The sequence below is a fragment of the Stenella coeruleoalba genome (genome assembly GCF_951394435.1).
Source record: "Stenella coeruleoalba genome assembly, chromosome: 11".
Classification (NCBI taxonomy): domain Eukaryota; kingdom Metazoa; phylum Chordata; class Mammalia; order Artiodactyla; family Delphinidae; genus Stenella; species Stenella coeruleoalba.
Window position 1 is genome coordinate 26,380,141 of NC_137157.1, and position 25,231 is coordinate 26,405,371.

The window sequence follows — 25,231 nt, forward strand, 5'->3', positions numbered from 1 at the left end:
AAGGTAAAATTATAAATGACATTATAAGTCTAAATTCCTATTGGTAAACCACATAAGTAACATTTATGTCCTATCTCTCTGAAACTAAGCCAAATAATTTCACATATTCTTAGCACATAATTGCATTTAAGCAAAGTGGTCATTAGATGTGAAATAAACAGCTGTCCACAGCTCTGGCCACCCTTTCCCGTTCACATAGGTCACTGAGACGCTCATTCCAGGGGACAGGAGCCTGGATAGGTCAGCTCCATCGGCCAGCCGAGCCCATGATGACAAGACCAGGAGGTGGGCACGAGCAGGCCAATTTGTGTAGGGCAGAGGGACGACATTAAGCCCTGAACCTTCCAGCCACAAGAGGGAAGAGCTGAGCTGGCCTCGTGCCAGCCTGTCACCATTACTAGAAAACCAAGGCCAAGTGTGCTCCACCACCGGTCAGACTGCAGAGCCATGTTCTGCCAAGAGACACGGGCTCAGAATGTCACAGGTGACTGGACATTAAGAATCCTCATGTTGGGCTTCCCTGGTGGCGCAGTGGTTGAGAGTCCGCCTGCCGATGCAGGGGACGCGGGTTTGTGCCCCGGTCGGGGAGGATCCCACATGCCGCGGAGCGGCTGGGCCCGTGAGCCATGGCCGCTGAGCCTGCGCGGCCGGAGCCTGTGCTCCGCAACAGGAGAGGCCACAACAAAGAATCCTCTTATTTTACAACGAAGGAGAACACTGGTGGCTCAGAGCACAGCACCCTGGGCCAGACTGCCCCGAACCTGCAAGTTGTCTGAACGCTCCCCACCTCAGTTTCCTCATTGGCAAAAAGGGCTACTCATAGCGGACCCCTTAGGCTTGTGAGGATTTCTGAGTCAACAGATCCAACACACCAGGCATGTGGGGAGTGCCGCATCGATGTTTGCTTTTATTTATAGGAAGGATTGAGACCCACGGCAGAGAGTGCCATGCTGGAGCATCGGTTTGGACATTTCAGCTTTCCTCATGCCACTATTACAGGCAGAATCGAAGTCCCAACACCCAGTACCTCAGCATGTGACTATATTTGGAGATACGACCCTGAAAGAGGTAATTAAGGTTAAATGAGGCCATTAGGGTGTGCCCTAATGCAACACGACAGGTGTCCTTATAAAAAAAGATTAGGACACAGGCAAGCACAGAGGGAGGACCATTGTGAAGGCACAGACAGAGGATGGCCCTCTACCAGCCTAGGAGAGAGGCCTCAGAATAAATCAACCCTGGAAGCGCCTTGCTCTTGGACTTCTAGCTTCCAGAAATGTGACGCAATACATTTGTGTGATTTAGCCACCCAGTCTGTGGCTCTGTTATGGCAGCCCTAGCAGCCTAATACATCCACCGCTCACTTCATCTTAAACAGCAATATCAGAAGTGATTTTCTTCTTTTTCTTTTTCTTTTTTTTTTTAAAACAAAGCTGCATCTGTAGTTTCACCTAGACAGTACTTTGAAAGTTAGCTTCATGCTGTGTTAGGAGGAGAAACTATCTTTAGGGTTCTATTCTAAAATCTGAATGTGAATTTAAATTCAGCTAAGGGGGAGTTGTTGTTTTTTTTTTCTTAATGTAAGAGTCACCTGACAAGAGCTTCTCTGGAATGTCCGTCTCTCACTTAGGGCACATCTTTGAAATGTAGATACTGTTTTGCATTAGATAGCTCCCAATATTTCCTCAAATTATTCAAAACAGCTTACTCTAAAGGTTATAAATTGAAAGATGTAAGAAAGAAGCAGCTTTGTGTCATGGGCAGGAATGAAATGTAATGAAGAGGGTTATGTATTTGTAACAGAAACCTAGGTTTAGTTACTACAATTGAACATAAATTTTCAAATGCCTAAGGTTTAATACGATCTGAACGTAAAGCAGAGTCTGAGCAAACATTTTAGCTGTGAGTTTCCCAGCAGCCACAGCTAAGAGTAAAACAAGATGTACTCATAGTGTTTACTGTGACAACGGAAAGCAAGCTGCTTATCAGGTATACCTTTGTTTCCTAAGAATAAATCCTACAGAGGAAATTCTGTGAGGAGAATTTAGATATGACTATCATTTCTATATTTATTTGCGTGAAATCCATGATCTTTATGCATATGACCTTGTTAACCACAACAAGAGAAAAATATGCTCTAGAAAGTACCTGATCCAGGTGGTAGCAGGATATATGAGGGAACAGAGGGGCAGAGCGATATAAGACAAGTATCCCGCCGAAGAACAGCTCCCGCCATCGAACTGGATACACACATCCTTCATTTCTTTTCGGCTTGATGGAAGAGAGAATTTCATATGGGTGTCATTTAGCACGTGGCTAACCTGTATCCTAGAAAGGGGTAGAAAAGAACTCTTCAATGACACGGACCTTAGTGCAATTGATTACCCAAGGGGACAGGATATGAATTTCACTTGAACTACAACAGCTCCCAAACTATCGGAACAGCCGCAGGCAACTGCCGATTAATCAGGGTCCACTTACTCAGTATGGGTATTCTCTGGGGGCTGGGTTCCTCTTTCTTTTGTGCATTTTTATGTTTTTATTTGCATTTCCCTTAGAAGTGGGGAAAGAAGGAAACGTAACCCTTGCCTTTAAGAAGCCCTAATAGGAAGTGGAACGTGGACTAGGTATTAAAGTATACTAAGGAACTGTCATTAATTTTGTTGAGTATGCTAAGGCTATATGTTAGACATATATACTGAAGTATTGTACTTATGAGTGAAAGGATATGGTGAGATATCCTGGGATATGCTTTTACTTTTTTTTTTTTAATTTTTAAAAATTTATTTATTTATTTTTGGCTGCATTGGGTCTTCATCGCTGCGCATGGGCTTTCTCTAGCTACAGCGAGCGGGGGCTACTCTTCATTGCGGTGCACGGACTTCTCACTGTGGTGGCTTCTCTTGTTGCGGAGCACGGGCTCTAGGCGTGCGGGCTTTAATAGTTGTGGCACGCGGGCTCAGTAGTTGTGGCTCGTGGGCTGTAGAGCGTAGGCTCAGTAGTTGTGGCACACGGGCTTAGTTGCTCCGCGGCATGTGGGATCTTCCCGGACCAGGGCTCAAACCGGTGTCCCCTGCATTGGCAGGTGGATTCTTAACCACTGCGCCACCAGGGAAGTCCTGGTACATCTTTTAAAAACTCCAGCCGCCATCCTTCCTTCACTTCCAAAAATGCGGAGGAGATAGATGAAACAAAATTGGCAGAATGTTAAGTTTTGAAGCTGGAGGAAGGGTACAGAGAGGTTTGTTACACTCTTTTCTCTTGTGTATGACTGGAAATTTCCATGATGAAAAGCTTGAAAAAAGAGAAGTCCCAGTCAAGCACCGGGGCAGGGGTGTGGTAGAACCCAACCCCAGGCAGAGATGGGGATTCTGCTGTTCAAAGAGCAGAGGGCGCAAAACTAAAGTCCATGCCAAGAGCCCAGGGGTCTCAGAATCAATCAGCATCAGAACCAAGCTGCCTCCCGAGGAGCTCCAGACTGGAATTTAGCTGGGACTGTCCTAGGTGCTCCTGAAATCTGCAGAGTGTGCCCTCAACACCTTTCAGCAGTCAAAACAAAGCCTTCTACAACACTCCCTCTGTAACCTGCAGCTTCCTCTGTACATCCCGTCTACAATGAGCCTCTAAAGCGCAAGTCATGAAGATGGGTTCTGTCTGAATAATGCTCAGTATAATTATGCCACGTGAGAATCTATTATTATTACTTAAAGGCTACGTGCACGATTATCTACTTTAATGCACGTAGCCTTTAAGTAGTAATAACAGATTCTAACAATAAGGCAAATTCAAAAAAATTTGAGTCGGTTTGTACTTATACCACCTCAAATTTACATTCTAAGATTTTATATTCAGAGCAAAGCTCTAGGAAATTCATTGTAAAATGGCTGATCATTAATATTCACACTTATTTATCAATTTTTGAAGGAGGCAGAAATATGGGTCCTTCCACTACTATCCTTATATTTTTCTCTTCAGAGTAATTAGGCATTACAAAATACCATAATAAAAGAGTTTTAGGATTATGGCATGAACTCAGATATGGGATTAACTGGGTATTATGTTTACTGCTCATGAACTTGGGTTCACCACACAGATGTGGTTACTGAAATGCTACATGCAGAAAGGTCTCTCTTAGTCATTTAATTTAATAACTGCAGTATCTCAAGACACATTCGGAATTGGAATGAGAGCATAAACAGTCAGAAACACGGTAATGCTAGGAAAAACGACTTATTTTCCAGTGAATTTGATTGCCTTTCAGTGAACACACAGGTGTCTAACTTCACAGATTTTGCTACACAAAATGAAAGATTTTTGCAGGGGGGTATTTAGCCAGGATAAATGGTACAAAAATACCTGGGTCGCACAAATACAGCCACTAATGTGTGCCTGATAATTCTGGTAAATAGCAGAACAGAGCAGAGCCCCCAGTGAGCAGCTTTTTCCATCAAAATGACAGACATCCCAAATTTACTGCTAGGAGGGGAAGGGGGTGGCAGTTAAATGCAGCAAATGAATTAAAACAGAAAACTCAGTAAGTGTGGCAGATTCAAACACTGTACAAATCTGTTTCAGTAGTTAAGAACCAAAACACCACGCTTCAGTGGACTGTCTTCAGCGCGTTCCCACGATGAGAACAAAGTCAGTATTACACTTCACGTAGACTGCAACATCTTTTACTTCAACTTAGCTCACAATTATAAACACTAACAAGCAGAAAACTCAAATTATCTATTATGTTATTATTCTTATTTTTTTTTTTTTGCGGTACGCGGGCCTCTCACTGTTGTGGCGTGTCCCGTTGCGGAGCACAGGCTCCGGACGCGCAGGCTCAGCGGCCATGGCTTACGTACGGACCCAGCCGCTCCGCGGCATGTGGGATCTTCCCGGACCGGGGCACGAACCCGTGTCCCCTGCATCGGCAGGTGGACTCTCAACCACTGCGCCACCAGGGAAGCCCTATTATGTTATTATTATTTTCTCTCTTTTTGTGGGGTAGCATTTGCACAAGAGTGTTAGTGAAATACTGAGACTTTCTTCTCTCAAAGCTTCATTGAAAGGATGTGTTAGGGGAAACAGGTCATAGAAATAATGATGTTCAAATGGTACACTGACCAGATATTAGTGTTGGGGTGTTTTGTTTTCCTTCTTCTTTTTTAAATTAATGTATGTTCCACTGAGTTATTATTCGAGCCTGAAACCAATCCAATAAAGAGAAGCCCAAAAAGAATACAATGGGTGCTTCCCTGGTGGCACAGTGGTTGAGAGTCTGCCTGCCGATGCAGGGGACGCAGGTTCGTGCCCCGGTCCAGGAAGATCCCACATGCCGCGGAGCGGCTGGGCCCGTGAGCCATGGCTGCTGAGCCTGCGCGTCCGGAGCCTGTGCTCCACAACGGGAGAGGCCACAACAGTTGTTGAGAGGCCCGCGTACCGCAAAAAAATTAAAAATAAATAAATAAAAATAAATAAAAAGCATACAATGGATCAGAAAATTTCTTTTTTTCAACTGTAATACATTGAAAGTGTCGTCCTATTTTCCTGTAAAATTCCAAAGTGCTCAACTATTTTTCTAAGTGGATCATCTTCAAAATGATGTTTGCTACTCAAATCACTTGATTTTGTTCATGAAAACAAAATAAGACCCCAAGAGGCAACATCCTGGAATTATTGTATACTGAGATTTTGCGGGTAACATGGGACAGATTCTCCCACAATTAACTTTAAATGTGGTGCTTAAATTATTTCACTTATTGAAATTATGTTATATCAAATATGCAGACTAATTGGCTCAAATTGGCACATGGAAATAAATTAACTATATAAAGATTCTAATCACAGTGCTATTCCTTTGATGTAAGTTTTAGCTTTTCACTACATTACGAAGAATAAATTACTCATATTTCAACTCACACATCCTTATCACAAGTACTGGTTCCTTTCAGGATCATTGTGATATCCGATGCCTGGGTAAAGTTTGCTCCCGTGACGATCACATTACTTTTCCCTAAGGTTGATATTTTCTGTGGCTCAATGGACTCAATGTAGAAGACCTATTGGAAGGAAAAGATTCAAACACAAGATCAAAGCTAAGAAATGGCACTGTTTGAAAAAATCTGTTTATGTGCTGCAGTTCGAAGAAATCACTGGGAAATTACAACATTTTGCAAACACAAGCAGACAGTGTTTAATGAAATCAGTGAATTCAAGGGAGAGGGCTGAAGACTCATGTCTCTCAACATGCGACAGCATGAGGTCAAACCAATTAGTCTTTGTCTCACGAGACAGTTGAAAATACAGTTGAAGAGTCTGACATTCTGTCTGAAGAGTGAGCTATCACTAGAGTCTCAAAACTGCTCACTGCCTTCCAGCCTCTGCAGGCTCACAACATAGCAAAATGAAGGAAAAGACGAGCAGTCCACTGACTGTAAGTCAGCACCAGACTCATCACTAAGTTGGAATAAATGTCATTCTGGATAAATTTAATTCCCAAGAAAGCAGTTCCTAGTTTTTGTTTGTTTCAGTAGGTTATTTGAATCAAGGAGTATACTGCAGCGAAAAAAAAAATCTCAGGAAATCAACTAAGTCACCTAATATCAAGTAGTTGCATGCCTAAACCACTGGGGCCAACCATTTCCATTCTCTGGTTTGCAGATACCATCTTCTCTTTGGTACCCATCACAAGCTTTATCAGGCCTTTCTTTATCAAGAAAGTCTCCCTTGGAATCCCTCGTACCTGGGGCCCCATCTCATGTAGATTTATGCACCTTACTTCTCTATTTGCAACGTTTAATCAAATTCTCCTTTTTAAAAAAGCCCTCTATTTGATGGCAAGAATCATTTTCCCTTTCAAAGACAAAACAATCCTGATTTCTTTCACTTTTCTCTACAGATGCCACCGTCTTTCTGATCATTTAGTAGTTGTTTTGTAGACCATTTCCAGAAAGTCTATGTTCTTCTACAATATGGACCAGACAGGACAAGATTCTAAGATTCTAGCCAATAGAAAGCTCAGCGGATCTTTAGCATGAGTGAATTTTCATACTCGCACTCTTGATATTTGAAAACGACCCCCAGGTCCAGAGATGCTTAATCATGTGAAATTCGGCTTAAATCATAAACACAGAGTGTATCCACTTAGAGGATAACGTCTAGGAGGAAGCCACTTAAGGCACTGGGGGAGCTTTAGTCACATCCAGCACCTGCCTACCACCTGCTTCTTCAAGCAGCCCAGGGTCCTTTGCTCCTTTGTATGTATAATGCTCATCACGACGGACTTGCTGCACTGCTGGGGCTGCCCATCCTGCTGAAAGGATGTTTTATCATTCTGGTCCTTGAGAAACCCACGTGCTATATGGTAAAGCAGTCACCATCACTCATTATCACCATGGATCGGTTTTGCAGATTGAGGTAAATTCATTGTGTATGTCATCACAGTAATGATGTAATACGACAGAGAATTGATTTCGGTGGCAGAATTTATTTTAATCACTTTAGTAAAGGACTTGAGCCCCGTATTTATAGAATCACAAAGGGCCCGAAAGGGTCACTTTAATTATGCTGTTAGAGTTGACTGCATTTTATGGGGGAAATTATCTGCAAGAGTGGTACTTGGAATGGGGGGGGATTAGCGAAGACTTCAAGATAAATCCCTTGCAAATGCCAAGTGTGTGTTGGATAGCAAAAGGCTTACTCTTTGCTCTGACATGATGACAGCTAAGTGAACAGGTATTTGTTAAACACCTACAGGATCCCTAGCACAGCGCTAGGTGTTGTGGAGGACACATAACCTCTGCGTGCACTAGATCAGGGGTGGGCAAACTCCTGGATTTGCCTGGAGCAAATCAAATTCAGTCCGTTGCTCGTTCTTGTACAGCCTATGGAAAAACTGTCAAAAGAAGAATAATATTCCATGACATGTGTAAACACATGAAATTCAAATTTCAGTGTCCATAAATAAAGTTTTTTGGGAACAGAGCCACGCCCGTCATTTATGCACTGTCTGTCACCGCTTTTGTACTACAACGGCAGAGCCGAGTCTCTGCGACAGAGATCATGTGGTTTGCAAAGCCTAAAATATTAACTGTCTGGCTCTTTGAAGAAAAAAATCTTGCCAACCCCTGTACTAGAGGATCCACTGTCTTCTTAGGGAGGCAAGAGGCTTTATGTTAAACCTCAGTGCAGACTCACATTTATATCCAAGTCAGCTATGATTCTCAGGTTTCTTTGAAGATAGCCCTTCTCACTTCTTAGACTGTTGATGTCTGCTCACGCAAAATTTCAAACATGCCCAGTAAATGCTACTTCTTCGCTCTCATGAGAGGCTGAAGAGAGCCTTATAACTAACCTAAAACAGATTTTCTAAAGGGGATTATATTTTGCTCCTTAAACGGCTCTACAAATACCATCAGAGGACCCGCCACGTCATCTCATTAACTTTTTAAAAATAAATTTATTTATTTAATTTATTTATTTTTGGCTGTGTTGGGTCTTTGTTGCTGCACGTGGGCTTTCTCTAGTTGCAGCGAGCGGGGGCTACTCTTTGTTGAGGTGCGCGGGCTTCTAACTGCAGTGGCTTCTCGTTGCGGAGCACGGGCTCTAGGCTCATGGGCTTCAGTAGTTGTGGCACGTGGGCTCAGTAGTTGTGGCTCGCAGGCTCCAGAGCCCAGGCTCAGTAGTTGTGGTACACGGGCTTAGTTGCTCTGCGGCATGTGGGATCTTCCCGGACCAGGGCTCTAACCTGTGTTCCCTGCATTGGCAGGCGGATTCCTAACCACTGCACCACCAGGGAAGCCCCACGCCTCATTAACTTTTTATTTCCTCTTGGGTAGAGACAGCTTCAAAAGGATTTGGTTTTAAAACCTTATTGTTTCAAGAAGTTTCCACTGGCTGTCTAGGATGGGATCCAGCCCTGGCCTATCTCATGAAAGCAGATGCTTCTTGTCTGCTTGGAAAGAGGGTCAGATTAGTTGTCCTTTGCTTGCTTGGAGAACCCCTTTTAATCTTAATAAGTGCAGTAAAGAGCTACCAAGGGGATCTCACTAAATAAACAGCACAGGTATACAAGGAGAAAAAAAAAAAACAGGGTTCTTATATGGCTGTACTACCTGGCTACAACAAGTCTTAGAAATAAAACATTTTCTATTTTTACTGATAAATATCCTTTAAAAATCTATTACAGACAAAAGGCCAAGAATGATCTCTCCACACACTCAACATTTTAGATCTATTTCTGTATTTTAATCAAAAATTAATTCACAACCCGAAATGAAGTAGCAGGTCCCATAAACTGACACATACAAGGGGTTAATTTAAAAACATAATCTAGCTTGATGCAAAGAGATAATTCCTTACAGCCCTACAGTGAAATTCCTCCCTCATCCTATGTCCAAGGATTTCCATTTATTTATCAAATCAAAATACCATTGGCTGTAACCCTTATCGCCCTGGGTTGCCCAGCAATTAACCTCAGAATAGTCCACTTCCTGTCAGTTACATTTTAAAGACTTAAGAGTTATTTTTAAACGGCTGCACAATTTAAAATTATTTCATAAAATACTATGAGCTCGGGTTGCTCACAAGTTTAAATCACTCCCTGTTTGGTATAAAAAAGCACATTAGAAACTGGCTAACTAGGTAATTACAGAATAGCCAGTTATTTTTATTTATTTTTAAAAAACAAAGTCATTATAAGACACTGGAAATAGCACAATCACTAAGAACTAGTTATCTTTGGAAAGGTCTAAGAGGATTACTCCTGACAGTAAGAGCACTTTTTGTGAAGTCTGACGTCAACACAATTCAAATTACCATGACATTAATGGAGAAACTACCACGATGATTGAAAAGAATGTATCTCGGAAAGAGGTACATTAGGAAGGCTCAGTTTATTAAGACCAAATTGTACTCTCTTATTCTGTTTCTTAAAAAAAAAAATCTGAATATAGCAAAGCTCTCCATAGCCCCGGACCTGAATCAACACTCAGTAAAACATCTCTCAGATTTTCACTTGCGAAATTAGTTCAAACGGGACCGGATAAAAAGTCACATGAATTGAAAACCAGCTGGAAATCTGAAACCAAAGGACATTAGAGAGATGAAAGGTAGCACAACTAATTAAAGGAAAGTGTCCTGTAGGGCCCCACAGGGGTATTCGGTTCAGAATTATTTAACATCTTTATTAATGACCGAAAAGGATGGAAGTAATATATTAATGAAATGTATAAATTGAGAAGAGTGGTAACCAGCAGTGGAGACGGTAAAGTGTAAAAGGAGGTGAGACGTGGAAAGAAAACAGCAAAATACAATCCCGCCGAGGAAAAATGAAAGCGGTAAATAGAACGAAAAGGCTGTGTCCATCCGCTGCTCGGCCCCCAGGTGAATGCCCCTTGGTGGGGGCCCCAGGGACAGGTCCTTGGGAGACTGGAATGCAATTTGGTCCAGGAATTGTCAAGAGTTAGAATGCCAACTGAGATGGACCTGGAGATAAGAAGGTGACAGACCAAGGCCCTGTGCAGAGAGATTAAGGCTTGCTTCTGTGACCTGGGGGACTTGAAGGCGAGGCTGCCGAGGCCAGTTTATAAAGTAGTTACTCTTCGTCACTGATCTTCCCGAATGGGACTCCTGAGACCCGGACGGGGTGCCCAGGACTCTGTGACCAGGGAGGGTAGCGTCTCCCCTCTAGCAGAGACCCCACCACTCAAACCCCACCCCCTTGCTGAGTTGCAACTTCACCGTGAGACACTTGCCACTCCCCTCTCCTGAAGGCCTCAGTTTCCCATCTGAAGGCTCTTCTGCTCTCCCCGTCTTGGAAAAGATGCCAGCCTTGCCTGGGTCCAACTCCTTCACTCTGACTGTGCCCCAGCCCACCCCCCTCGTCCCAAGGGCTTCAATGCTAACGCACCCCCCTGACAGCCTGCCCAGGCCATGGATGGGGCAGGCCGTGCCAGCCTAATGCCAAGAGAAGAAGTCCCTTCCAGACTGACTTCTATCATCAATACTACACTGAGGTCACACAGTATAGAGCAGTGATTAAAGCTGTGGGCCCTGGAGTCAGATTGCCTGGGTTCAAATCGCATGTCTATCATTTACTACCTACTGACCCTGTGCAAGTCAACATTTGTCTATCAAATGGGGAAAACAGGTCCATCGTGAGGCTCAAATAAAGAGGCACTTTGAGCTCAGGATATAGCACAGGCTGCACAAATACGGGTCGCCACTACTCAGTTTAGCACATTCTGGCCTTCCTGTGCGTAACTCTTTCCATTGCGCACACTCAGATGCTTCATGAAAATGAATCTTACTTCCTTTAAAATATTATAAGTTCTACAACGTAAACTCCAAAGGGCACACACTTTGCCTACCTGCCCAGCACATAGTAGGTGCTTAATAAACACTTTTTGAATGAATGAATGAACGAATGAGTGAATAAAGGAGCAATTGGCAGTGAACCCCACGGCACCCAGCACAGTGCTAGGCCCACAGAAGCTACTCAACAAGGTATATAATAAAGTTGATTTCATTTTCAAGGCAAGGACCCTGAAAGAGGTGATTTGGATTGCCTGGGAGAAGTTAAAATGCAATCAAAAGTGATGGAGGAAGAGAAGAGAAGTCACAAGGAAGAGAAAGAATATATATTCTCCGAGAGCAGGAGAACATGATTTTGTATGGTGTATTTCTACCCGGCGGCGATAAGCGTAACAAATATTAGAACAACATCATATCACAGATCTCCACAACCTTTCCTTGACAACAGGAAAGAAGAGCAGCCACCTCTTCTCTCAGCAGGTGGAGGCACCAGATATAAGATTGTTCCGAAAAGGAAGGAAAAGAGGTTAGGGCAGGGCGACAGGGCCAACCGTCTCTGACAGAGACTGGCCCTTACAGCTGAAAATACTGCCCATCCAAAGGGCAAATGTAGATTTTTGAGTTATTTTCCCTGTTCTGGTGATGCTTTTCCTAACGCAGCCCCCGGGTACATGACAATATGTGCTTTTAGGTCACGGTCAAGGGATGGGACATAGGGTCATGAAACAGTGTGAGGGCAACAGGGCATAACAGGGGTTGAGCCAGGAACCCTCTCTCATAAATGCCACATCCATGGATGAGCAAATTCATGCATTAAAAAAAAATGTCTTGAAGAGCCCTGTGCTTGGTGTAGGCTCCAGGGTCATTTCAATCTTGTTTTTTTTTTTTTTTTTGCGGTACGCGGGCCTCTCACTGCTGTGGCCTCTCCCATTGCGGAGCACAGGCTCCGGACGCGCAGGCTCAGCGGCCGTGGCCCACGGGCCCAGCCACTCTGCTGCACATGGGATCTTCCCGGACCGGGGCACGAACCCGTGTCCCCTGCATCGGCAGGCGGACTCTCAACCACTGCGCCACCAGGGAAGCCCTCAATCTTGTTTTGTCCCATAATTTCCTGCATCCTTCTGCTCCAGCCAAATCGAATCACTTAGGGTCTCCCGTAATGGGTACCCTGGAATTTTCTGGTGACCCACTATGCTTCTGCAGTGCTAGCCCCTCTGCTTAGAAGACCCACTCCTCTGTCTCCACATGTCCCTTCCCTCAACTGCTGGCTGAAATGCCATCTTGTGTCAATCCATCCATCCATCAATCAAAGACTTATCCAACCACACTGATTAAGCGCTTTCACCCGCCAGGCACTGGGTTTAAATGATCAGGAATGACTAAGCCAGGCACAGAGAGGTTCTCTGGGTTTGTATACGGCCTGGTACCTTCCCTAGGTTAATATTTTCTTATCTTGTATTCTTATCTATGTGCTCATGTACATATAAGATTCTTGAGACTGAGGACAAGACATGCCCCCCCCCACCCCCCGTGGTATCCACGGAGCTCAGTGTAATGGTATCTACTAGGTGCTCGATAAACACCTGCAGAAAGAATCAACCCTAGCTCAGCATCAGGAAGCCCAAGACTATGTCTGTATCATTCACATTTCGCGTCCCCATGCCCGGCACGGAGGAAGCACTCAGTATGTATGTGATGTGGGCGATGCACTGAATGAAAGCCCTCGAAGCTTCTCTGCTAGGAATAGAGTGTTCAGTGCTTCATTCAAGGCCAGCATGAGCATCAAACTGGAAACCTGGATTTACACATTCCGCATGATGATGAGAAGACAGCAGTGTCTCACAAAGCATGAGAAATCCCTCCGGAGACAAATACTACTCCACTCCCTATTAACCAAAACTGAGTTTCTCAACTGAGTCACGTATTTAAAGAAAACATTTCAGTATCAACACGATGTCTTTCTCCAATATGATATTGCTTATATGTGGAATCTTAAAAAATGGTACAAATGAACCTATTTCCAAAACAGAAATAGAGTCACAGGTGTAGAAAACAAACCTATGGTTACCAATGGGGAAAGCGGGGGAGGGGGGGTGAATTGGGAGATTGGGATTGACATGTACACACTGCTATACATTGAATTGGCCAAAAAGTTCGTTCAGGTTTTGTTCTCCGTAAGATGTTAAAGAAAAACCCGAACAAACCTTTTGGCCAACCCAATATAAAATAAGGACCTTCTGTACAGCACAGGGAACTCTACTCAATACTCTGTAATGACCTATATGGGAAAAGAATTTTTAAAAGAGTGGATATAAGTATATGTATAACTGATTCATTTGTTGTACAGCAGAAACTAACACATCATTGTAAATCAACTCTACTCCAATGAAAATTAATTAAAAATAAAAGATGTCTTTCTACAAAGGTTATTCACAGAGAAGCACTGAAGACAGGTCTGGGCTTTGTTCATTACCGCCGCCTCCTGCTCCCTTGGTGGCCCCAGTTCTTTTAACCACATGGTGTCAAAAGGTTCCGTAAGACACAATACAGGAAACCAGGATGCTGTGACCTTACTTTTTCCTTTAAAATAAAAATGTAAAAAGTCATTGTCTGAACCACAACTTAGCGATAGAAAGGAAGACACTATTGATGCATAAAAGAACTGGATGGGGCTTCCCTGGTGGCGCAGTGGTTAAGAATCTGCCTGCCAATGCAGGGGACACGGGTTCGAGCCCTGGTCTGGGAAGATCCCACATGCCACGGAGCAACTAAGCCCATGTACCACAGCTACTGAGCCTGCGCTCTAGAGCCCACGAGCCATAACTACTGAGCCCGCGAACCACAACTACCGAAGCCTGCGTGCCTAGAGCCCATGCTCCGCAACAAGAGAAGCCACCGCAATGAGAAGCCGCGCACCGCAACAAAGAGTAGCCCCCGCTCGCCACAACCAGAGAAAGTCCGTGCACAGCAACGAAGACCCAACACAACCAAAAGTAAAATAAATTTAAAAAATTAAAAAAAAAAAGAACTGGATGAATTTCCAGAGAATTATGTTGAGTTAAAAAGGCCAATCCCCAAAGGGTACCTCTGGGTGATACCATTTGTTTAAAGTCTTTGACATGATAAAATTATAGAAATGCAGAATAGATTAGTGGTAGCCCGGGGTCAGAAATAGAGAGTGGGAGGGAGAAAGTGGGTGTGACTATAGACAGGCAACGTGGGGGAGACTTGAGGTGACAGGGCTGTTCTGGATCTTGACTGTTGTCACTGTCAATATCCTGGTTGTGATATTGTGCTATTGTTTCGCAAGATGTTACTATTGGGGGAAACTGGGTAAAAGATACATGAGATCTCTCTGTATTATTTTCTCACAACTACATGTGAATCTACAGTTACCTCAAAATAAATTATTTTTCTTCCAAAACAATCATGAAAAAGAAGAACAGAGTTGAAGGACTTACACTTTCTGATTTCAAAACTTATTACAAAACAGTGTCTTATTACAAAAGAGAACAGACATATAGATCAACGGAATAGGATATATAGCACAGAAGTAAACTGTTGCATATATAGTCAAATGATTTTTGATAAGGGTGCCAAGAATATTTAATGGGGGAAAGGACAGTTTTTTTCAACAAACAGTCTTGGGAAAACTGAATACCCACACAGACATGAAGTTGAATCTTTACCTTACACCATATATGAAAATTAACTCAGAATGGATCAAAGACCTAAATATAAGGCTTAAAACTATAGAACTCTTAGAATAAGAGCTTTATGACATCGGATTTGGCAATGATTTCTTGGATATGACACCCAAAGCACAGGCAAGAAAATAAAAAAATAAACTGCACTTCAATAAAATTAAAAACCTCTCTGCATCAAAGGATACAATCAACAGAGTGAAAAGGCAGCTTATAGAATAAGAGAAAATATTTGCAAATCATATATCTGATATGAGGTTGATATCTAAAATATATAAAGACCTCCTACCATTCAACAGCAACAAAAAAACCTGATTATAAAATGGACAAAACACTTGAATAGACATTCCTCCATAGAAGGCACACAAATGGCCAATAAGCACACGAAAAGAGTCTCAATATCACTAATCAGTAGGGAAATGCAAATCAAAACCACAAGAGAATACCACCTTATACCCATTTAAGACGGATACTATAAAAAAACGAAAACAGCCAAGTGCTGGAAAGAACGTGGAACGCTCATACGCTGTTGGTGGTGGGGATGTAAAACGTCAGAGCAATAAGGAAAACAGAATGGTGTTCCTCAAAAAATTAAAAATAGTATTACCATATGATCCAGCAACTCCACTTCTGGGTACCTACCCAAAAGAACTGAAACAGGGTCTTGAAGAGGTGTTTGTACACACCTGTTTATAGCAGTATGAGTTACAATAGCCAAAAGCTGGATGCGACTCAAGTGTCCATCAATGGATGACTGGATAAGCAAATGTAATATATACAAACAATGGAACATTATTCAGCCTTAAAGGACACTCTGACCCATGCTACAATATGGATGCACCTTGAAGACATTATGTTAAGTGAAATAAGCCAGTCACAAAAAAGACAAATCCTGTTTGATTCCACTTAACTGAGGTACCTAGAGCAGTCAAATTCATAGAGACAGAAAGGAGAATGGTAGCTGCCAGGGCTGGGAGAAGAGAAGATGAGGAGTTATTGTTTAATGGGTACGAGGTTTCAGTTTTGCAAGATGAAACATGTTCTGAAGATGGATGGTGGTGATGCTTGCTCACCAATGTGAATGTACTTAACTCTACTGAACTTGTACACTTAAATATGGTAAATTTTATGTTATGTGTATTTTACCGAAATTTTAAAAAAACAACTGAAACAACAACAAAAGAGAAGTTTAATTTTTTTTTTAAAAGCCACTGCCTTTCTGATTCAAACACCTGTCACTATGCCTTAGTTTCATAAACCAATGGGAAGAGAAATGCGGCTCATCACTTAATAAAACCTCAAAGACTTTAATAAAAGTCTGAAGATACTGGCATACCAAGCTTTTCTAATGCCTTTAATTAACTTCATAATCCATTTTGATTCACATTCCCTTTGCTTGTTGCTAAATTCACCTAAAGTTACTCTCAACATTTTGGTAGTGATTACAAATGTGCTACTTATTTATATTGGCACCTGACCTTAAGTAGCAGCAAATGGATACATCAAAGCCACAGATTAGCCAAGAAACAGAAAACTGAGCCTTTAAGAACAAAGCATGTTACTGTTTTTAATTTGTCTGCTCCCACTAGACCCAAGGTTAATAAGAACAAGAACTTGTCCTTTTTTTGTTTTTCACCACATAGTAGATGCTCAATTAACTTCCATCAAATGAATGAAGTCAGCATTTGTGTACTAAATGCATCTACCCGGAAATGTTTACATGGTCATGTTCTCTCTTTTCAAACACGTCTGTCAGTTGAGCTTGGTGATTTACTGTGAAGAAAATAAGAGGAATTTCCAAAGAAATTTCATGGAAAGTATTTTTCCATGAAAAACAGTTTTGAGAAGTGAAGAGAAATGTATATTTATTACATAGACACAACTCTTTGTTTTGACACTACTGACTACTGGTTAGATCATCTCTGCAAAGAAAAATAATCCAAAGAGATTCGTTTATATATTTTGCATAGACACACCTAGCCCTCACATACCCCGCCCCCCCCAAAATGCAATCATAACATGTGGTTAAACATTGAAATCCCCTCAGTGCTGTGTGCTCTATACTTCCTTCTAACTCTCCCTGAGAGCCACGAAGTCAGATTTAAAATTTTACTTTTACCGGGCCTTCATTTTTCATAATTACAGATTTTTAATTTATTTTATGCGAGTGTGCAGCTTCTGATGTATTGACCAATTAAATGCAACTTGGTTAAAAACCAAAGGTAAAAAAGGGAATTTGGGTAGAAAGTAAAATAGGGAATTTTTAAAAGGAACCCAAAGTAGCAGGAGATGTTATTGCCATTCAAAGGGGGATTTTCCCATTATCGATATGAAAACAGGGTCTGACCTGCAAGCCCTGGGTGGTTCTGTTACTTGTCTTCTCCTTGGATTCTCCTCCTCCTGCTGTCTTGGGTGGGGCCCCTTTCTCAGAAGCCACTGGACAGAGGTCCTGAAATGAAGAATATCCCTTCAACATCCGAACTGGTGGAAATTCGAAGTTTGAAATAAAGGCAAAAGACAGGCTGGGGCTAGGTGGTCACAAATATTTATTTTTGGTTAAACCCTGTAATACTGAAAATGTCACCTTACCTGGTTCCTCTTGTAATCAGAAGGGTCGCAAGCTGTGAAGGGATGGATACATTTTCTCTCACTTTCACACCAAGCACAGCCAGTTCCAATACATACTGGGCATCTGGCAACACAGAAAACCAACTTAATTCCCACATTTTTAGGAAAACGTTCATATCCTAGAATTTCCCTCTGTGATGCTGCATGCGAGCATTTAAAAGAAGAAAAAAAATCCCTGGATAGACTGTGAGGCACCCAGGGGAGAGAGGACAGTCCTTTGGGGCTAGGGATATAGTACTGACTTTATGCCCTGCTCTGGGCAGCCCTCGGGGCTGACGGACCATCATTACACTTGCTGGGGGGTTGCCATGGAAACCTGAAGCTGGGGTCACCGGGTATGTCAGTAGATAACAGGAACCCACTGAATCTGTTTCTGAATCCAGTTCTGCTATTTGTCTACCTTCAGGTAAGTTTCCCTCTGGAGACTGATCTCCCCCAGCCCCCCCATAAACCCACCCTTACTCACTGGAGCAGAAACACTGCCAAATGCCTGGAAGACGGGAAACTAAAAGTGCTACCTGGCGAGCAGAGAAAACAGGGTGCCAGTGTTTGCTTTTTAATCAAATTAAGGAAGAACTGTGTCTACTAATCAAACAACCATGCATGGATAACAGCGGAAGACTTGAAAAGCACTTAATAGGATAATCAGTGTTAAAGCAAGAACAATAAAAATGGAAATCGAGGTGGGTTTGGAAAGGTAGCCAAAGGAGGCAAAAGGAAGGCTCAGCCCGGGGACAGTGAGAGGACTAGATCAGGGAGAGGGGACACATGTGCATTTCATGTATTGTTCCAGAAATGCCAAGGCATCCTGAGACTCTGACCTACAGAAATGGCAGTCTCGGTGGGAGAAGAAAGCACAGGCTCGCCTAAGGGTTCACCCGCCACCGAAGTGCGCTAGAAGCAGGTTTGTGACGTGCGCTCTTATCGCTACCCCTCAAGTGTGATGACTTTATTAAGTGCTTTTCGAAGGGGAAGTAGGTACCCAAGGAAAGGGTGCTCCCCCTCTGGGGAGCTGTGGGTCTGAGGTCTGGTTCTTAATTACCTAGCTGCGGACCTGGGGCAAGGCGCTTCCTCTCACCAGGCCTTACAGGCGTGGGTGCAGGAGCTGTGTTCTGTTTAAACTCTCCTTGAGCTACACAGATCTATGTAACTCTCCCCCTTTTTCTTTTTCTTCCCCATTTTCATGGACTCTCTGTATCAAGTTTGGTGTTTTTCCTCCCTGAATTCGTTCTGCTTGTTAGAAATCACTGAATTCAATCCCTCTTTCAAAGTGCCGCGGTGGTAAAGGTGAAGTCCAGCGGCTCCTGTTCATATAGCTGTAGGGTGACCTCCCAACTCAGCATCGAGTTCAAATGCCTTTACCCTGAAGAAACAATGGTTCCCAGACCAGACCCAAAGAAACCCACGTTTGGTACTCACACAGTTGGTCAAGCAAACCACTGAAAGAGCTATAGAATCACTAATAATACAGCTTCCCACTGTTTCCATGGGAACATCCATCCCATCTTGCAGCTGGAAAACCAGGAATCTGGGAGACATATTTCCTCTGTCTTCCGTCTGCTTTAGAAGCAAGGAGTGAAGTGTGGTCCTAACTCAGGGGGGTACGTAGCTCAACAGGGCCAAACGCAGTACAAAAACGTGGGTCACAATTAACATGTTCTTTTGATGACAGAGACTTCCTCTTGTGCTTCTCCTTGACCGTGACTTCCCCTTATCTCATGCTCAGACTCTCTTCCTTGACTCAAATTCCCAAAGCCAGTCTGATCAGGTGAGAACCTAGCGGCACCCCTTCGCCTGTTACTTCAAGGCCACCGCTTGGTTGGAGGGATGCATTTCCCTGTGGGTAAAATACACCCAAGCACAGCTGTTGGCCTCTTCTCTGCTCCACCTCACTTGGCAGGGCTTGAACAAGTCAGCTTATTAGCTCAGAGGCTCTCCTGTCTCCCGTTAGGCCGTGCTCCAAAAGGCACCTTGGAAAGTTCTCCTCCACAAAAGAGGTCTTCAGGAAATCGAAGAGTAAAGCAAATAAATACATTAAAACCAATGAGAGAATATTCACATGTTAAATAAAATCTTACTCTCTTAATGATGAGCAGTTGGTAAAGTTGAATCTTTTTGACACACTCCAGGAACTGAAGGAGAACGTCACGTTGACAACTAGAACATCTGGAGCAAAGGGGAAAAAGAAGTCATTGACGGTGGAGCCCTGCTATCATCAAGCAAAGCTGTAAATGCAAAAATTAAATATTTTTTGCCTCCTCCACAAAGAGGGCGGGGTGTGCCAGCTGTTCGCTAACATTTCAATCGGTACGTGGCTCCTTCCCGGGGGCCATTCACGTCAGGCAGCCGAAGTGCACAGCACACGCCTCCAAACAGACCCGGGCCCACCTCGCGTTCCAGGCCTCCCACGGATAATCACTAAGAAAAAGCCATTTCACAGCCCATTTACAGCTCGTACTCTCCCTGGGATCACTATCTCAGCTTGTAATTGGCCACAGCATAAGAATAAAACAAGTCACCGAGCAAGAACTGCCTAGAACATGATAACCGGAATGTTAGAGAAGAAATCCTGCACCTTCAGAAAAATCCATACTACGGATATTTACCTAACAAACTCCAAAGTGTGGTTCCCATGGGCTGAGAGCCATGATCTTCTTGGAGTCAACTGTTGCCAAATCTATGATGAAGGTTTTCTTATTTGCTTTCGAAAACCTACCCATGGGTTCGAAAACCCCCGAAGAATAAAGTAATAAGATAAAAACTCTGCTAAATCAGCATGAGAGAAATGGCATATTTCCTGTACCTCTTTAACCTACATACTCTACCCTAGGTGATCCCTAAATCTGGTTGTGTATCAGAATCACTTGAGAAATTGGTGAAAATATAGATTCCAGAGCCACACTCCTAGATATGCTGACTCAGCAGAGCTGGGGGATGTCCGGAATCTGTCTGTAATCTCCCCATGTACTGACTGTGTATAGCCAGGTTTTGATGCGGCCGCCTGGAGCGGTGCCTTTCAAATCCTGTTGTGGCCAGGGACCAGTGCTACTCTGTGATATCTTCATTGTCACCCATTCTGGATTAATATCTTCTTCCTTTTATGAGTTAACGGGGAGAGCAGATGATGCTTTTAAAATGAAAAGTCTTTCCTTGACAAATTAAGAAGTTGGCCTAACTTTGTTGGCACCCCTCATTTTTCAACTGAAATATTATTAGTATATGAGTCCAAAAGTCTGAGAACCCTTACTTTAAGGGGTTCTCTTCAGCAGGAATATTCATTCTGAAAGCCAGGATGCCACATAAAATTCTGCTCACATAAAGCGGGTATATGTGAAATGATAATCCTCTGTTCCAAAGACAAGAAGGTTTGGAGGGCTGGCGTGACCTCTCAGCAAGAGCATTTGAACAGACACTTGATAACTGTTAGTAGCATGAACATATGGACAGTAAGTACTGAGGGACTCCCAGGGAAAACACATATCAATGGAATCAACAAGTGTCCAGTGATGGAGACTAGCAAGAGTTGTACTTTCCTGAGTATCAACTGTGCACAAAACACTACTGGGAAATATCACAAGGAAACGAATATATATGCTCTCTGCTCTGGAAGCATTCGCAGTTATTCTAGAAGAGATAAAATAACTTAGGTGAAAAAGCACAGTGACAGTATAGTCAAGGAAACACCCTCTGAGTGGTTCAAGTTCCATGCAGCACCTGGGTACCAAGATTGGGGTGCAGGTGGGGAACCCAGAGGGTGCTGGAACGATCGGGATGATTAGAGCAGAATCTGTCAAGGCTATACGGAAGAGGTGACTTTTCAAAGCAGAAGGGAGACAGGATTTGGTGAAAGAGGCAAAGCCACTACAGGCCACAGACAAAGGTTTGGCAATGGCCACTGGCTGGCTGAATGCAAGAGGTGGGAAGTGGTTTTGTTTGCCTGCTCAGAATATGGAAGGCATCCAGAGAAAAGGGCAGACAAAGGGTTGGGTTCAGTTGACGGAGGCTGTAAAAACAATCAACTACACTGTAAATCAACTATATTTCAAGTTTTTTAAAAAGATTTAAAAAAATTTTAAAAAGCAATCAACTAGCTTTCCAAGGTGATCTCAAATACTTCCGGGGCTTCCCTGGTGGCGCAGTGGTTGAGAGTCCACCTGCTGATGAAGGGGACACGGGTTCGTGCCCCGGTCCGGGAAGATCCCACATGCCGCGGAGCGGCTGGGCCCGTGAGCCATGGCCGCTGAGCCTGCGCGTCCGGAGCCTGTGCTCCGCAACGGGAGAGGCCACAATAGTGAGAGGCCCGCGTACCGCAAAAAAAAGAAAAAAAAAAAAATCAAATACTTCCGAAGCTTATGTTACAGGTGAGCAAGACTTGTGAATCGCATATTCATATTCATGAGACCCAGAGGGACTCATGAATCCTCAGTCTGTCCATTGTATTAACTCCTAACCATCCTTTGAATCCACCCACTTCGCTCCACCCTTACCTGTCTTCAACAGTTCCAGCTCTCAGTCCCATCACCCCGTCACTGCCACAGCTTCCCTTCTCTCTGACCTTTCAGAACTCAGCCCTTCCCTCCTCCTGTCCCATTCTCCACCTGCGGCCATTCATTCAACAGAAATTTATTGATCATCAATGGCTACTTTGTGCCAGACACTTTGTACCTTCTTTGGTATCCATTTTCTATCATTCTGCTTTCTACCTTATTTGCCTTGGCCATATAGAACCTCTTCTGGCTCCTCAGACAAAGCTTTTTCTCTCCTTTTGGCCATCACACTAGTTGTTCTGTGACTGCATTACTCTTCCCCTTCTTCTTTGTCCAGCTCAACCCTATTCATCCTCCAGAAAGTTTTCCTTGCATCCTCACCTGCCCCCACAAGTCCAGTTAGGTGCCCTTTTCATGTGCTCCCCATGGTGTGCTATGTTCCCTGCATGCTACCCACTGCACTGTAAGGTGCTGTTTACTCATCTCTACCCCAAGAGGCTCTAAATACTGTGAACAAGGACCAGGTGAGTGTTTTCGGTCACTGACTCCCTACCATTTAGCACAGTGTCTGGCACGTAGATGCTCAATAAATACGTCCTGTATGAATGAACGAATGCAATGAACTTAAGATGATAAAATATTGGCCGTTCTGTTTTCTCATCTCATCAAGGGCATTCCCAGATGTTCAGATCTCTGAAATATCTGAACCATCCATGTAAGGTCAGCCCAAAGGTCTCTGGCTTGACTCCACTCACCTAACCAACTTACCATTCTCCAGCCACATGTGACTGTGGGGTCCTGCACTCCTGTGATGAGTGGAGCAGAGGTGAGCGGGACTGAGGGGAAAAGTGGGAAGCAAGGGGTAGGGGGAGAGAGAGTCTACAGCGTGGGACTATTCAGATTCTGTCATTTAACTTGTTTCCTGGGCAATCTGGACTCAGAAGTTTCTCCTGCCTGCTTCATTTTCTAACAACAACAACAAAAAAAACAGCAAGAGTCCACTTGCCTTTGTAGGTTGCTCTGGTCGGGATGCTGCAGGTGCAGGTCTCATTGGATACACTTTTGCCCTTGCAGAGCATCCTGCCGGTGTCCACGTTCTGCACCATGCACTCCGAGTGTCTTGGAGAGAAGCTTCCCACCACAGTCACAGTCGTCTGTGTGGGGAAGAAATTTCAGGAACCAAATTATGGTCTTTTTCCATCATTTCCATCCATCCTAGAGCCTTAAATGAACTCACCTCTGACTTGCCATAGAAGGAGAATTTCTTAGATTGCCAATATAAAGTAAGAGATGTTTTGTTGGCTATTTAATTTGCTCTTTTGTGAATCGCATATTCATATCCTTGGACCATTTCTTCTGCTTTGTGTGTATTTTTCTTATCAATTTTAAGAGCTCTCTGTATAGTACAGATATTAATCCTTATCTGTTGTATTTCTGACATATTTTCTCCTGATCTGTTTGTCTTGCAATTTGTATGTGTGTTATCTTTTACCCTACACAATGTGTTTTTATGTAATCAAATGCAGGGTTTCTTGTCTTGGTTATAAAGTTCCTCCCAAAGTCTTGCTTGTGGACAAATATAATATTGTTCCACCATCTTTGTTGCTTTATTTTTTAAACTATGTCTTTAATCCATCTGGAATTTATTTTTATGTATAGTGTAAGATAAGGGTCGAACTTTATTTTTATCCAGATGGTTAATCAGCTATGTCACAACCATTTACTAAAAAAAAAAAATTCCTTTTCCCACTGAACTACCCCTTTTGTCATATATTAAATCACCATATACCTGCAAGCTATTTCTGAACTTTGCACTGTTCCAATTATCTATTGATCTAATTCTATTCCAATGTCATCAAATTTTTACTACTGTGGATTTAAATATATTTATGGCAACTGTCTTTTTTTTTTTTTTTTGCGGTACGTGGGCCTCTCACTGCCGTGGCCTCTCCCACTGCGGAGCACAGGCTCCGGACGCGCAGGCTCAGCGGCCATGGCTCACGGGCCCAGCCGCTCCGCGGCATGTGGGATCTTCCCGGACCGGGGCACGAACCCGCGTTCCCTGCATCGGCAGGCGGACTCTCAACCACTGCACCACCAGGGAAGCCCAACTCTCTCTATTTTTATTTTCATAATTTTCTTAGCATTTCCTAAACATTATTCTTCCATATGAACTTTAAGATCATTTTACGCAAATGGGGTGTGGGGACTGTGAGTTTAACTGGAATTGTACTAATACATGCATTAATTTTAGGGGATTTTATATCTTTATGATATTAAGTATTCTCATCCAAATACACAATTTTTTTTCATTTGTTTATGTTTAGGAGGGAGGAGGAGAAGAAGAAAGAAAGAAAGAGAGAGAGAGAGAGAAAGGAAGGAGGGAGGGGTGGAGGGAGGGAGGGAGGAAAGAAGGAAGAAAAAGGAAAAAGAGGAAGAAGAAGAAAAAGAAAAAGGAAAGTTAAAAATAATATGCCAATGGGAGACCACTTCTGCATCACGTGCATGCAGGGGATCTGGTGAGGAGGTGGGCTAAATTTTAGGAAGCTGGGACCATAGGAAGTGGTAACCTTATCACCCACGATGGAGAGTGATAGGTGTCCATCTTCTGTTATACTTCAGACCTCTGCCCAGACTCTGCACAGCCAGCTAAGACCACTGTCTCTCATCTTCTGATACGCTTGCTAAATCTCTTCTAGCCCTGGGATCTCACCCCCATCTTTCCATTTTCAAAAAATCCTGTTTCTGAGCCATAGGATCATGCTGGAACGCAAGTTCTTAGAGTCCAACTTCCACTGGACTGAAGTCCAACCCTCTCCAGGGGACCTGAACATATTACTGAACCCCAGACCATCCCCAGCAGCTCATCTTCAACACCTGGCTGAACTCTCACGCATGCTTCACCCCTGCATTTCTCCCTGTACCGCACATCTCAGCGCATGACCGTTATCACCTGTTATCCTGTACACATGTATGTCTTAAACTGAATTCATTGCTCAAACATCATAACAAAAGCACCGGAAAGCTTGTTAAAGTCCTATTTTCACTAACTGTTTTAAATTTTCCACATTGCCTTCCAGTTCTCATATACATAGCATTTACATAACT

At 43.3% G+C, this 25,231-nt stretch overlaps 1 protein-coding gene across 1 annotated transcript in view; it reads right to left on the bottom strand.

Annotated features, from left to right (window-relative positions):
* Positions 1-25,231, bottom strand: part of PLXNC1 (plexin C1) — a 141,882-nt gene that overhangs the window by 56,223 nt on the left and 60,428 nt on the right. Inside the window, exons 6-11 of the mRNA XM_079937189.1 lie at positions 23,130-23,277; positions 19,715-19,802; positions 17,598-17,700; positions 17,356-17,457; positions 5,911-6,050; positions 2,149-2,328 (exon numbers count right to left, since the gene is read on the bottom strand). Of these exons, the coding sequence (XP_079793315.1) occupies positions 2,149-2,328; positions 5,911-6,050; positions 17,356-17,457; positions 17,598-17,700; positions 19,715-19,802; positions 23,130-23,277 (761 nt within the window). The remainder of the gene's footprint in view (positions 1-2,148; positions 2,329-5,910; positions 6,051-17,355; positions 17,458-17,597; positions 17,701-19,714; positions 19,803-23,129; positions 23,278-25,231) is intronic.